Source organism: Lynx rufus, unplaced genomic scaffold, assembly GCF_022079265.1.
Source record: "Lynx rufus isolate CCGP_SWC_20201006 ecotype Redwood Valley unplaced genomic scaffold, mLynRuf1.p SCAF_7, whole genome shotgun sequence".
Lineage (NCBI taxonomy): Eukaryota > Metazoa > Chordata > Mammalia > Carnivora > Felidae > Lynx > Lynx rufus.
Window position 1 is genome coordinate 1048798 of NW_025814889.1, and position 15478 is coordinate 1064275.

Genomic DNA, 15478 nt, shown 5'->3' on the forward strand with positions numbered 1-15478 from the left:
CCTGGACCGTGTCAACTTCTGGTATTCTGCCCCAGTGGTCGTGTTAAGGTGTGTTTTTGCAAGTGTCATTTGTATTCGCACACGTTTTGTCATGGTGTCCTGGAAACGAGCAGGGGATGTTAGCGAATACTGTGTGCGTCTCGAGCTGCTGGGCCAGGTCCCGTGCACCTCATGCACGCAGGCGAGGCTGGTTTTCCTGTGAATGGGGCCGTTCTGCGGGTGCCGCCGCTTTGCTCCGGGAGACCTCGGGGGTGTCCCACGTGGCCCCTGCAACTCCCTGCACCTCCGGCTTTGGGCCCGTGGTTTCCTTAACAGTCCCCTGCTGATGCATTTGAAGTTGTCTCGAATTTGGAGTATAGTTTTTAAAAGTAAGAGGAGATGTAGTATTTATTTACGCTTTCAAAATTCCCCATTTAAGTAGAGCTGATAGGGAACTAATAAAAATAAGGACTTCAGGGAAATTAGTGCATTTAACTCAGTGTACTTGACAGCTTGGTCGTGAGCTGTCAGGTCGCTTCACTTTGCACCAAGATGACCCAAGAGAAGATCGTCAGGCTGTGACCACAGACTAAGCACCTCCTGACTCTGCACCGTCACAGACTCGTTCACAGCTGAGTCGTGTCTGGACCAACCTGCACGTGTCAGCAGAAGCCACGGCGGGAGGCGTGCAGCGCGCGGAGTGGGGACAGAGCAGCCGCCCGATGGCAGAGCTGGCGTGGTGCGTGTGCCTGGCCCCTGCCCACGCCAGGCTCCGGTGGGCTCGGATCACCCGCCCGGCGTCCGCACTCGCTTGCACTCGGCCGTGGCGTTGGACCCGCGGGGTGCGGGTGCTGCCGACGGAGCAGAGTCACGCTCCATTTTCTTTCTGTTCTCAGAGTGAGATGCTCCACTTAGTGTTTTCTCCAAAGTCCCTCAAGGACCAGGACTTTTTTAAAAAGACTGTCTTTTTTTTTTTTTTTTTTAATTTTTATTTATTTTTTAGAGACAAAGTGTGAGGAGGGGAGGGGCAGAGAGCAGGAGACATAGAATCTGAAGCAGGTTCCAGGCTCTGAGCTGTCAGCATGGAGCCCCACGCGGGACTCAAAACTCTTGAACTGTGAGATCATGAGCTGAGTTAAAGTCAGAGGCTTAACCGACTGAGCCACCCAGGCGCCCCCTAAAAAAGACTGTCTTTTTTTTTTCTTAAATGTTATTATTATTTTTAAAATTTACATCCAAATTAGCATATAGTGCAACAATGATTTCAGGAGTAGATTCCTTAGGGCCCCTCCCCCATTTAGCCCATTCCCCCCCCCCCACAACCCCTCCAGTAACCGTCAGTTTGTTTTCCATATTTAAGAGTTTCTTGTGTTTTGTCCCCCTCCCTGTCTTTATATTATTTTTGTTTCCCTTCCCTTATGTTCGTCTGTTCTGTCTCTTAAAGTCCTCATGAGTGAAGTCATATGATTTTTGTCTTTCTCTAACTAATTTCACCTAGCATAATACCTTCCAGTTTCATCCACGTAGTTGCAAATGGCAAGATTTCATTCTTTTTGATTGCGGAGTATATACCACATCTTTATCCATTCATCCATTGATGGACATTTGGGCTCTTTCCATCCTTTGGCTATTGTCGATAGTGCTGCTATAAACATGGGGGTGCATGTGCCCCTTCGAAACAGCACACCTGTATCCCGTGGATAAATGCCTAGTGGTGCAATTGCTGGGTTGTAGGGTAGTTCTATTTTTAGTTTTTTGAGGAACCTCCATACTGTTTCCAGAGTGGCTGCACCAGCTTGCATTCCCAAAAAAAGACTGTCTTAAGTGGGTGCTCTGAGAGGGACTTTGGGTGCATTCAGCGACCTCCTACGTGCTGTTTCTGCTCTGAGTGTTTAGGTTGGCTCCCTGGAAGTGCTTTTCTGTGTTGGCATCTCCCGGGGACTGAGTGCTGTGTCCCCCCTTACCTGTCTGGTGAAGCGTCCCTGCAGGGAGGGCCGGGAACAGCGTGTGCAAAGTCAGCTTCTCGGACCAGCGGGTGTGCCTGAGGACAGCCCCGTATGAGGAGTGCGTTGCCGTCAGTGTGCTGTGGCGGGCTGTCCAAGGGCCAGTGTGGGGTGCACGGACTTGGAGGTGATTGGATACTGTGGAGGGTGTCACTGTGACAATGGTCCCTGGAATCCCAGGAGTGCAGGCAGGCTTGCTGTGAGACTCGGCACTGGGGAGCCCTGCACCCCCTCCCTCGCTGGTCTCCTGGGCTCCTTGCCTGATGCGTGGACGGGGCTCCAAGACTTGCAGTCCTGGAGAGTCACCAGCTTTAGAGTCGGAACCTTTGCTTAAGGGAGTATAGTTTGGCGGAAGCTTAGTGAACTTGACAGATGAAAGTGCTTTCCTGTTGTGTGCGTGGCATCCCCCCACCCACGTTACCGTGACTGCTGACGCCCGTGACATGTCTGGTGAAGAGCAGTGCCCTGTGCCGAGGCGGCACCTGTCCTGGGGGAGGGGCTGTGAACACCGGGCCCCCTGGGAAGGTAAGTGTGAATTTCACCTGTGTTAAAAAACCAGGGGCCCATCGCTTGGGTCGCTCCTCTGGATGAGTAAGGAAATGTGAGGTGTTGGAAGGCTGTGCTGGTAGCTAATTCCGACCTTCCAGAGTGAGGGGGTGCTTGAGTGTGGGGCCCACGGGTGCCTCCTGGTGCCAAGGGTGTCTCGCCCCTCAGGCTCCTTCCGCGAGTAAATCACATGCTGGCGTAAAGGACACTTGCGCCTCAGAGAGATGAAGGAGCGTCACTTCTGTGTCAGAGCTCAGTTCTGGCTCATGCATGCACACACACATGCACACACGTCATGTTCCGTGTAGCCAGTGTCACGTCTGGTGCGTATGCCAGCACATGCGTGTGCATGTGTCCACATGTCATACGTGTATCATCTTCGTGTGTCCTGTGCCACTTCTGGTGGACGCGCTCACACTCCCAGTTCTGAAACGTGTTTGCACACGGTCCCTGGGCCACAAGGGCCCTCAGGCGCCCACAGCCCGGGTTTACGTGGAGTCACCCCCACTGTGGTGTGAGGGACGTCCAGGTGAAGAAGAGGGGTCTTCCCAGGCCTGTGACAGCTCACCTCAGATCCAGGACGGACCCGTGCCCTCTGGGGCTTCTTCAGGAAAGAGCGCTCTCTCTTCGACTTTGCAGTTTCTGGAGAGTAAAAATCTTACGGTTCCCAATACCTTTCTAACTTCAATTTTCCTGGTTATTCTGATGAACAGGGCTTTTCTGTGTCATATTATTTCAAGGCTGATGTAGAAACAGTTTTCCTTTTGGAAGATTTAAAAAAGAAGGGAAGCCTTTTAAATTGTTCACATCCTAGTTTTTATGCCCAGAGTCACGTGATGCTGACATTGGGACATTGGCTGTGAGCGCATCAGCACGTAACTAGCAAAGTCTTGAATTCAGAAACTAAGGGAATGGACAGTTAGGTTATTAAAACCTGAAGGAGATCACTCTTCACCTAACTTATTTGTATTTTAATGTTTGTTTATGTTGAGAGAGAGAGAGAAGGGGAGGGGCAGAGAGAGGGAGAGAGAGAATCCCAAGCAGGCCCCCTGCTGACCACGCAGAGCCAAAATCTCATGAACCCAGATCAAGACCTGAGCCGAAATCCAGAGTCAGACGCTTAACCGACCAAGCCCCCCAGGTGCCCCGTGTCACAGTTGTTGATGTAATTGCAAATGTTCAAAACTTATTTATGCTTGGCTGTTACATTGTTTGATCAGAATGAAATAGTGACCAGGCTTCACAGAAAGGAAATCAGAGCCTTGGCCCTTGATACTACAAGCATGAGGTTACCCTGTGAATCTTCCTAAGTTTAACTTCTCTGTAACCCCCTTGTTTAAAAACCTCTGTAACCCTTTTAAATCAAGTTGTGTAGAATGATCATCTTTGAATAACCTATGGAAAAGTTACTGATTCAGTTAATAAAATGCGCTGGAGGAGAACTTGGTTGACGAAAGGCACCGTTCTGATGCACCTGTGATGCTGCTCGCAGCCATCGCTGCGGCGTGATGACCCTGGTGATCGCGAAGCTCCTCTGAGGTATTGCCACAGGTCCCAGCAGGGGCACGTTTCAGTGTCACAGTTACACTGTTGCCCGAAAACTGCCCCTGTCCCGTCGCTGCCCCGCTGGGGTGTCCTTACTCCACCTTGTTCGCTGTGGCATGTTCCCTGAGGCGAGCGGGACCTGCTCCGTCGAGTGGGACCTGCTCTGTCGAGTGGGCGGTCCTGCACTTCGGTCCTGTCGGTGACGACGTCTCGGTTTGCCGAAGACAGGCTCAGGGAGGAGGGGGACCGGGTTGGATACTGAGCTGGCGCTGCTTGAACTTCTTTCTTCCGGGAGCATTTGAATTCCAGATCCTGAAAGCGAACCAGATGTGACACAAGTGTGACTTTTCCTTTAAATGTTTATCTTAGGGCCTGCTTTTTTGAGAGTTCGCCATCAAGGAGTATTCAGAAATGTATCATTTGGAAAAGGGTTGTTTTCCATTTAGTTGTCTCAGATCTTAAGACGCAGGCCCATGTGCGTCGTGTGCGCACTGAGGAGTACACGGGGTGGGCCGGGCACAGTGCGTGTGCTCTCCAGGACCCTCCATGTTAGGGCAGGCTGCAGAGGACTTGCTTCGTCTGTGCGGGGCTTAGTTTCAAAGGATGGTCTGGGAAGCGGGAAGCGGTAGCCAGGGAGGACGTGGTCAGGACAGGTCTTCCGTTGTGTGCAGGCGTGAGGGCAGGTGTGGTCTGTCCTGCCGGCCTGTGCTGGGCCTCAGGGATGTCACAAACACTGCCCCGTCCTTGGTAGGGTGATGGGCCACACTGATTTCCTCCTGGATGCGCTCTTCAAAGGCGGACTCCCGTCCAGAGGACGCCCCTGCCCTTGCCTGAGTGCTTGCTCCTCTGCTCTGTCCTTCTGATGCAAACGGATCTCTTGGTTTTGTGGCGAGCTCCATCTGAAAGGTGAGAAGCGGGGGGCTCTGCGCTGTTTCTGATGTGGGGCCAGGAGAGCGCACTGCCTGGCATTTCCGGGCCAGCATTTTCCACACATCGTGTGTTTTTTTTTTTTCTTAGCTATGAAATTCCGGCAGATTGTTATGCAAAACAGCTTTGTGTCTCTGTGTGACTGGGAAGACAGCTGTTAGTCCTAATGAGGAGTGCTAGCATTACAGTCTCTCCGGTGATTGAGACCCGCGGAGGGAGCGGAATGTTCCAGATCGGCCAGTGGTGTGCGGTGAGAAGGTAGTGCGCTGTCAGCTGGAAGCACACGCCCGGCTGCTCTCGGCGACAAGATAAATGAGTCGGCTGGAGTTCGGCAGAGTCTGAGCTTTTCCAGCGAGCAGTCATGGCACAGTGGGTTCCCCCGGGGACCCGAGTCCGAGGGTGCCTCGAGAGCCATGGCCCCCGCGCCAGCTTTTCCCTTTGATGCCCTACAATACCTGTCAGGATGGTGATTTATTAGAAACCTAATGTCTTTCAGCATTTCATTAACATAAGGTGAGACGGTCTTCTGTGGAGACTTTTTTCATTAATTTAGCAGAGTGTTCACTGAAATTTAACTTGGCCACAACTCCCTGAGAACCGGAGTCCACGGGGGAGGCCGGGCGTCAGAGTCCCTCCCAGCTTGTCGCGGCCTCTGCACCAGGCCAGGCCTGACGCTCCTCTGTGTTTGAGACGGGGGTTCAGTGGGGCCGTTGGCTTCAAGTCCGGGCTTACCTTCCTCCCTCTGTTCTCTGTGCATCACACGTGGGCCCCCCTCCACTGCCTGATATAGCAAGCATGGTGTCCACATTCATCCCCGTGATGACAGCGGGATTTCTGTCTTTTTTTTATGGCCCAATAAGACCCTGTTGTTCATACACACATCCCATCTTCTTTGTACATTCGTGTGTCAACATCAGGTGGTTTGCGTGTCCTGCCTGCTGTGAACATGGGGGCGCAGGTACCTCTTCAGGGTACTGATCCGTTTCCTTGGGATGCGTGCCCGGTAGTGGTGTTGCTGGATGACAGGGTAGTTCTATTTTTAACTCTACAGGGAGCCTCCACACTGTCCTCCACACTGTCCTCCACAGTGGCTGCACCAGCTTGCATTCCCACCAACAGGGCATGAGGTTCCTTTTCTCCACGTCCTGACCAACACTTGTGTTCTGCTTTTTTGATGGAAGGCATTCTAAGGGGAGTGAGATGGGATGCTGTGGTTTTGATTTGCGTTCCCCTGATGGTTGACGGTGGGCATCTTTTCATGGGCTTTTTGGCCTTTTGTGAATCTTCCGTGGAGAAAGTTCTGTTTAAATTCTTGGCACGTTTTTAAATTGGTGGTGGTGGTGGTGGTGGTTGAGTTAAAGGAATAGGTTTTTCTCCAATGTTCTGATTAAACTGAAAGTTAGGCTGGATTTTTCTTTTTCTTTTCTTTCTTTTCTTTTCTTTTTTTTTTTTTTACAGTTGTGCTATCAGGTGCGAGTATGTAGACATTTTGGCAGGTTCTGTCTAATCGATGTCTTCCGGTAGCTTCTCTTTGCTCCATTGCCTGAGAAGGTAGAGCTGAGTAGAATGGACTGTACTTTTCTAATGCTCATTGTGTTTACACTCCCAGGGAGATTGAAGCAGGAGTTAGTGGAGTCGGAGACAGCTGTCCGCTTCCACATCTCCAGTAGCCTTTCCACCTGCCTCACCAGTCTCTGGCAGCGGGATGGTGTGCTCATTACGCAGGTGGAGAGGACTTGTGTCCACATCCTGGGACTTGCTGATGGTCTTTTGAACCTGTGCCCTTTGCTTGTAGCACCGTGACCTCGGCCGTGTTCACCGTGGGAGATAATGTTGTTTCGGGCAGCGATGACCGCACCGTGAAGGTCTGGGATTTAAGGAATATGAGATCCCCCATTGCGACTATTCGCACAGACTCTGCCATCAACAGGTGAAGAGGGCTGCTTGTTATGTCCTGAGAGGGTGGCTTGTCATGCAGTGTTTTATTCATGTATATGTGGTGTTTAAGAGAGCATTTGGAAAAGTGCATTAGACTTCCGGGGAAGTATTTTTTGGAGGGGGGATTATTTTTTATTGATCCTCATGCAGATTTAGTATCCCCTGTGTGCTGCTGAAATGTGAGTATAAAATCGGGCTGGGGCGGTGAGCTTCAAAGGAGAAGAATGAGCCACCTTTGGGCAAGCGCTGTGGGGCTGCATTTGAGTCACTGTCATTACAGGTAAGTGACTCGGTCTCTGTGTGCTGACGCTGCAGACAGATAGCACCTGCCTTGAAGCGTGAATGGTGCGAAGTCTCCCACCGCGTGATAGTCTGTAAACTCGGAGACTTGTGCCGTCCCGACTTCATCCATAACCCACTTCGTCTCCCCTTCGCAGGATCAATGTATGCGTCGGCCAGAAGATAATCGCCCTCCCACACGACAACCGGCAAGTGAGGCTGTTCGACATGTCGGGCGTGCGGCTGGCGCGGCTCCCCCGTAGCAGCCGGCAGGTAGGTGTGCTTTCGCCCCGCGTGTTCGCCCCGCGTGTTGGCAGCGAGCCTTGGGGACAGCGTGGAGTCTGCGTCCTAGGTCACCACTGACCGACGAGCCCCACGTCGTTTTAGGTTTTCTAAAAAGAGAGAAACTAGCGATATGTTTAAATTATCCAGATATACTAGACATAAGTGCTTTTATAATTGTAATCCATATAAACATACCAGAGGTGTCACATTCTTATTTTCCTACTGTCATTGGACGCTAGATTTCACTGGAAGTACTTGATCTGTGTTTAGGACTCACAAAATTTAAAGTTGAAGGGTTCCCCAGTACCTGAACTGAGTGTGCCACGCGTTTTTAAACTTAAATGAGATGGCGCACTCCGTCCCCCAGTCTCGTGTGGGGAGCAGAGGGCGCCCACGGTGGCGGTCCCCCTCTGGGACAGCACAGCCTCACCTCTTGGCAAGTGAAAGTGTGCGCCCTCACTCGGACGCAGAGGTGTGGGCCGCGGGGCCTCTTTCAGAAGAGGACCCGCCCCGCCCAGACCGGAAGAGCCCTTTCCCTGGCAGGTGCAGGACGGGAAAAGCCCATCTGGATGCAGCTTTGCTGGGAGTCAGCCCAGACGGTGCGGGGGAGGGGGAGTGTGGTGCTCGTGGCCGTGGCTGCGGCTCAGACCTGCTGATGCACATTCCCGGCGTGCCACCTGGGAGTTCGCACTTAGGTGGTTCCCGATGGCTCCTGTGGAGCAGTGGATGTTGCTGTGATGCATAACCCCCCATACGCTCCCTCCTGCATCCCCCCACCTCTCCCCTCCCATCTTCCCCTACTACCCCTCAACCCCCATCGCTGAGGCCGCACCTCTGCAGGCCGGGTGCTTAACTGAGCCTTGCCCCCTGGCCCCCCTCCTTTTCCTCCCACGGCCTTCTCCGTGTGTCAGTGTGACAGCCAAGTAGGCGAGCCAGTTCGTGTGGCCCCTGACGCTGTAGTCGGCATCTGTGCCCCCAGCCCCTGCCAGGCTTGCTGTCCCATGGCCGTGGCTCTGCCGACCCCTTGTGGAAGCGCCCCCTGTCTTGTGTAAAGCCTCACAGAGTGGTTTGTGACCCCCAGGCCGGCCCTGGTGTTAGGAGCTGTAGACCGAGGGTGGCTTCAGAGGCCAACGGCGAAGGGTGTTGGCTGTCAGCGAGGCCTGACTTTACGTGGCGCCAACTCTCCATGAAAGGCCTCTGCCCTCAACACAGGGTTTCACCTGCTCTCCCCCTCGGGGCTTGTAGGCGTACTATCCTAAGTTCATTTTGAAACTCTATTCTTTGAGTACACGTCACAGAAAAGGTACTCGTGAAATTGGAGTGCCTAGTAAAATCTTCACCTCCCCCCCGACAAAGGGAAGGTTCGAGCTTGGCACCTGCAGAGTCACTGCTGTGCGTGCACGCTGTGTCGTTAACATGCTGGGACCCGTGTGTGGTACCTGACGGCGCTGTGCGGCCTGTGAGGGCTGCGCCTGGAACACGAGGTCGGGCGTGCACGACTTCTACTTTGAGAACGTTTCCCTCGAGAAAGTACGGAGTTGTGAGAGGTTCTGGTGGTGCTGATCCCGTGGAGGCAACTCGCGTTGGTTGTACACGTGTAGCCCTGTTGAAACTGTAGAATTTGTGGTGCTCGGATTTGTTTCCTCCTGAAGTGTTGTGTTGAATAGAATTATTTTTAAGATTGATGAGTAACGTTTCACTTAATTCGAACTTGTGACACTTCTTCAGATAGAAAAATGCTGGGCTCGGTGTCCCGGAACCACAGCCGGCAGTCCCTGCTTTCTGTCGCCCCGGCTTCTTTGAACCGACAGACTTTAAGAAGACAAAACAACAACCTTATTTGAAATTGGTAGCTAGAGTGAAGGTGGCTGACAGCGTGAACTTGTTTTACTTTGGGGAGAGTGCAGGTGGTGGTTCCCAAAAGTGTGTTTCATGCCAAGCGAGCTCTGTAGAGCACTGGAGGGGCCAAGGGACAAGGCTCTGGGTGCAGCGTGTCTGTGAGCTGTTCCAGAAGGCACACTGGCCCGTGGCCGGTGTGCAGCGCTCTGTGCAGTGTGCACATTGTGACCCGAGAGGGGGCGGGGCGTTTCTAAAGTACACATGTGCCCCAGGCATGTCCGTGTGCACTCGGTCCGAGGGACACAGGAGGCTGGACTCCAGGTGGGTCCTGGGCGAGTGCTCCTTTGCCAGCGTTCTGCGTGCTGGCTGGCCCTGCCTTACCCCCTTACTGAGCACCTGACCTGAGGGTTTCTGTCGGCAGTGCCTTGAGTTGACTGATCTTTAACTGGTTCCTGTGCAGAGTCCTGATCACTGCCGGTTAATGGATGCATCGTTCCTTCTTTCTTCTGAGGTTTTTGACAAAGAAGCCTAACAACATTGCTCTTGACACCCTTTGTTGTGTGGGTTTCTGTTGGCAATACTTTATTTTGTGGACTGTTGTGTTCTTTGTCACAGAGAGCACTTTCCACATGTGGATGCTTTACCAGGGAACTTCTGTGCCATTCTTGTTTTTTTCAAGAGGGAGAACAAGCTGGGGAGGGACAGATTGAGAGAGAGGGGGGGGGAGACAGAGAATGCCAGGCAGGCTCCACACTGTCAGTGCAGAGCCTGATGCGGGGCTTGATCTCAGAAATGTGGGATCGTGACCTGGGCCAAAACCAAGAGTCTGACACTTCACCAGCTGAGCCACCCGGGGGGCGGGGGAGGTCCCTGTGCTATTCTTCTGAGTGTTCCTTTTACTTCTGGAATTTCTGTCAGCTTTCCTTAATCCTGTTTCTTGTACTTTATCACTAGACCGTGATCACATTAATCTGGAAGTATATTCACATGTGCCGAGGCATTGCTGTGTCTCTACACGTATACACTAGGTATATCACATTCTAAAAACTTTGCTAGTGTTTGGCAGTAATTTTTTCCAGCGTTCTGATCACTTAGCTGGACTTCCTGAAGGTAGCAGGAATTGACTAGAAAGATCATTTATTTTATCCTTGTCTTATTTGATACGAAATGTATTTTTCTGGCCCCTTTATTACCTGAGCCAACTATTTGTTAAAATGGTCTTTGAGGTCTTTGAATGGATTTCATTTATTTTATTCCCAAGTATTATCTAGCTCATTAAAAATCTTCTTTTTTTTTTAATAGTATTATCTTTTATGTCTGACTTCTTTCTTTTTTTTTTTTTTTCAGCATTTTTATTTATTTTTGGGACAGAGAGAGACAGAGCATGAACAGGGGAGGGGCAGAGAGAGAGGGAGACACAGAATCGGAAACAGGCTCCAGGCTCTGAGCCATCAGCCCAGAGCCCGACACGGGGCTCGAACTCACGGACCGTGAGATCTTGACCTGGCTGAAGTCGGACGCTTAACCGACTGCGCCACCCAGGCGCCCCTCATTAAAAATCTTCAAATTGATCATATATTCTTTTTCCCTGACTATAATCTTACTCATTTTATTAAAGAATCACATCGGGGCGCCTGGGTGGCTCAGTCGGTTAAGCGTCCGACTTCGGCTCAGGTCGTGATCTCGCGGTCCGTGAGTTCGAGCCCCGCGTCGGGCTCTGTGCTGACAACTCAGAGCCTGGAGACTGTTTCGGATTCTGTGTCTCCCTCTCTCTGACCCTCCCCCGTTCATGCTCTGTCTCTCTCTGTCTCAAAAATAAATAAACGTTAAACAAAAATTAAAAAAAAAAAAAAAGAATCACAAAATGCTTTTGGTCACGTGTGCTGACGCCCCTCGCCCCGCCTCGGCCTCTCTGCAGCGCGTGGCTGAAAGCTTGTTGCCACGCGCACGGTTTGTGGCTGGTGTTGACTAATGCCGCCTGTTAATGTTTTTTTCTTTCGACTCCGTCGCCTTGATTCGTGTAGTTGTAAATCTGGCTGAGGTTTTAGCGCGCTTCTGCCTTGGGAAGGATATACTAATTCTGGCTTGTGTGATAATAGGGCCACAGAAGAATGGTGTGCTGCTCGGCGTGGAGCGAGGACCACCCCACGTGCAATCTGTTCACCTGCGGGTTTGACAGGCAAGCCATTGGCTGGAACATCAACATCCCTGCGTTGTTACAAGAGAAGTGAGGTCGCCGGCGTTCCTTAGTCGCGTGGTTCACCGTGGACCTGTGGACCGGTGCCGCTTTTCTCCTGTTGGTCAAGCCCTTTTTCTGAGAGTCGGGCCCTGACGAGGGTGATTTGTATGTTCTTTTCTCATTGTACCCAGCTTGCATGAAATGTACAGCAAAACGTATGGTCCTAAGTTTTATTTTCGTCTTGTGTGTGTGCTGGCGCCCTCCGTGCAGTGGAGACGAAGCCCCTTCCCCGTAGCACGTCGTGTGTTGTGAGTTGCTGGCGTCTGACAGCTGACAGGAGGGCATTACGTTTGCGTGAGTTAAATGTGAACCCGCGTACTTACTGTGAGGCGCAAGTAGAGTGTAGCGTTTCTGGAATAATTATACACGTCTGCCTTGTGCCGGGAAGGTCGCGGAGCTGCACCCGCGTTGGCTGACGCACGGCAGGTGCGCTGGAAGACTTGAGGGTTGCTTCCGCGTGAGGTTTTAGCGTGTGCCGTGCTGTCACGGAGCTTCAACTCCGTCCCGTCGTAGTTACGTAAAACAACCTGGATGTTAGACGCTAACAGAAGTAGGCTGCAGACTTTACATTTGGAGAGTCGTTTGAAAAGAAAAAGTTTCTGCTCTTTTTGTGGAAAATCATTTCAATCTCCTGAGGTCTCATGTTAGCAAATTCAAAAATGTGATTCTAATCACTGATTTCAGATACTAAGCAAAATTTAAAGCACTTTAGTTTATAGCCATGGTTATAAACAGTTTTGAGAAGTTACAGATGACTTATCCATTGAATGTGACTTGACCTTTTGAAGAAGGCCCTGCCTGCTACCTGAAAACAAAACCTTATTTATTTTCTATTTTACACTTTGGTTTGCGTATTTCTAAGGGGGTTCACTTCCTTGGTGGTGTTTGAGAGCCAACAATGCAAATAAATGAGTACTACCTCAGAACAGCACGTTTGGAGACCGGGGGCGTCTCGCCACTGCGTGTGGCTGGGATGCCCAGTTCAGTTCCGAAGGCAGGACAGACAATCATAGCGGCCGGCAGGGGCGGCTGCAGCGATGCGTCGCAGGCCGGCAGCTTGCTCCCGTTTCGGCAGCCGGGACGCCCCCGCGTGCCAGCCCTGCCACTGCCCGGGCGAGCCCGTCGCTCTTGCCTTCGTAGGACTCACTGTTGTCCGCTGTTTGTGAGTTCGTGTTTCTTGCTCAGTCACAGTTTTGATAAAGAGCCGTCTGTGCGTACCGCCCTCCTATTTTTAATTCTTTGAGTGTGTGCACTTGGAGAGGCACAAGAGGGTGACCGTGAAGACGATCGTGGGTGCCCCACTTCCGGTGGTGACGGCTGGCGGAGGAGCGCGTGGGCCGCCTTGGGTCCTGAGTGAACGCGCCTCACTTGAGGCTCTCGTGGCTCAGGTCCTGTGTGTGGTACCTTGTGAGGAATTCCAGCCCCAGATTCTCTGGAACGATTTTGAGATGATTGACACGGTCTGGAAGGGAAGAAGGACCAGGAGAAACCCGTCCTGCTACGGACGGTTGAGGTCGGTGCCTGGAGGGCGCAGAAAGTCATTTCTGAAGCCTGCCTTCTGGCCCCTGCCGACCTAGGGGCACCACACCCCCAGCGCCAGAGTGCGGGCGACCTCGGGCCTCCAATCTGTGTGTCCACGCTCTTGGGCTCCTGTTGTGTTTTAATTTGAATGTCTGGGTGTCTTAGAATCATTGTTAGGAGCACTGAAAAACGTATACAAACACAGTTGAATCAGACTTAAGAACCAGATCTCTGCCGGATTAAAAAAAGTGGAAGCTTTGAAATAAATATTTTTGATGGCCATTTAGTTCTCTGCAAACTAGTGCCCTCCGTGGCCGGCAGCTGCTCACTGTCTCGCCAACGGGAGTGGCCGACCTCCTCACTCCTCCCGGGTCTCCACGAGGGCACAAGGCCTCATGCTTTTGGGGAGAGTTCTCAGGAGCAGGACACCCTACTATCACGACCACGTCGTCCTCTGACGTGCTTCCATTCAGCCGCTGCTGTGGCCTTAGTGGTGGTGTTTTCGGGAGTCATGGAGATTTGGGATCGTGCGTGTGCGTGCGTGCGCGCGCGCGTGTGTGTGTGCGCGTGTGTGAGCGTCCATGTGCATGTGTGTACTTGTGTGGCTGAGATTAAGTCGTGATCAGCCACATGTGATCTCATCTGAAATCGTGTTTGGAAATGAGAGTGGTTTTGTTCTGTATGCTCACATGTCCAGAATTTCATTTGATAATGGAAGGAAAATGTGTGGTTACTGGAAAATGTGTATTGATAGAAAGTTTCATAAGAACTACGTTGTTGGACAAAACAGCGCTCTTTCTCAACCACTGCACATCGATTTCTGTAGAGACAAAAATTGTGTACATATTTTGGAATTTGAAGAATCCTATGTAAATCACTTGTTGCTTAAATCTGTGAAAAACAAGTTTCTTTGGGGGGAAAGTATGCATTTATAAGTGTTGTGTACAGCAAGTGTTTTTATTGTATTGGTGTAATTGTTTTTAAGTGTTGAATGTCTTCATTGCCATATGAAATTCATTAAAAATCCACATTCTGTAATCACTATTGTAAAAATTTTATGTTATTAGGAGTCTTTTTTTATTCTTTATTTAAAAATTTTTTAAAAGACGTTTTATTTATTTTTGAGAGACGGAGCATGAATGGGGGAGGGGCAGAGAGAGAGGGAGACACAGAATCCGAAGCAGGATTCAGGCTCTGAGCTGTCAGCACAGAGCCCGATGCGGGGCTCGAACCTGTGAATGGGGAGATCGTGACCTGAGAAGAAGTTGATGCTTAACTGACTGAGCCACCCAGGCGCCCCATATTCTTTACTTATTTTTTAAATTTTTTGCTTTGGTGAAAATTCTAGTATTGCCCACTTGAAAAATTTTAACTTTAGACTTCAAAGGTCTGTAATCCTGCCTGTGTGCTGGGCTCCCTTTAAGTGACAAGTAGGTATGCTTGTCCTCCCCGGCAGTGTCTGGAGGGAGTTAACAATCTGATACAATGCAGGTGTTGTCAGAGTCCCTCGGGTTTCGTAAGACGTCTGCCCTGTTCTTACTGCGGTAAGCTTGTTTGAGAGTCTTTAAAAAATTGCATTTACTGGGGCGCCTGGGTGGCGCAGTCGGTTGAGCGTCCGACTTCGGCCAGGTCACGATCTCGCGGTCCGGGAGTTCGAGCCCCGCGTCGGGCTCTGGGCTGATGGCTCGGAGCCTGGAGCCTGTTTCCGATTCTGTGTCTCCCTCTCTCTCTGCCCCTCCCCCGTTCATGCTCTGTCTCTCTCTGTCCCAAAAATAAATAAACGTTGAAAAAAAAAATTTTAAAAAAAATTGCATTTACAGAAAGCAGGCCCCGCTCGTTCTGTGGGGACAGTACGCATCTGGACTGGCTGCTCTGTCAACCGCTGTCCCCCGTGGGCGAAGCGGTGTGGTGGTTGCGCGAACCCGAGGAGACGTTCGGTCCCGGCCCGGGATCGTCCTGCTGCCTCTTCACACTGGTCGGGCTCCCTGCCTTCAGTCAGCCCCCGGAGGGCAGAAGTTCACGGACTCCTTGTCTTTCTTCCCTGACCCTGTAGAAACATGTGATTAGCGTCCAAATTTCACAATTACGTCTTCAGTTACATTTAAATTTTTTTTTTTTTCAATGTTTTTATTTTTATTTTTGGGACAGAGAGAGACAGAGCATGAACGGGGGAGGTGCAGAGAGAGAGGGAGACACAGAATCGGAAACAGGCTCCAGGCTCCGAGCCATCAGCCCAGAGCCCGACGCGGGGCTCGAACTCCCGGACCGCGAGATCGTGACCTGGCTGAAGTCGGGCGCTTAACCGACTGCGCCACCCAGGCGCCCCTTCAGTTACATTTAAAAGTTCACATGTTAGTATAAAGGATTGAGAAGGCGG

At 51.3% G+C, this 15478-nt stretch overlaps 1 protein-coding gene across 3 annotated transcripts in view; it reads left to right on the forward strand.

Moving 5' to 3' along the window:
• WDR37 (WD repeat domain 37) overlaps window positions 1–14139 on the forward strand; it is a 63913-nt gene extending 49774 nt beyond the window's left edge. For all 3 annotated transcript variants that reach the window (XM_047064847.1, XM_047064848.1, XM_047064846.1), the window contains exons 12-14: window positions 6796–6930; window positions 7376–7490; window positions 11441–14139. In XM_047064847.1, the coding sequence (XP_046920803.1) occupies window positions 6796–6930; window positions 7376–7490; window positions 11441–11572 (382 nt within the window). In that variant the 3' untranslated portion in view covers window positions 11573–14139. The remainder of the gene's footprint in view (window positions 1–6795; window positions 6931–7375; window positions 7491–11440) is intronic.
• The last annotated feature ends 1339 nt before the right edge of the window (window positions 14140–15478 follow it).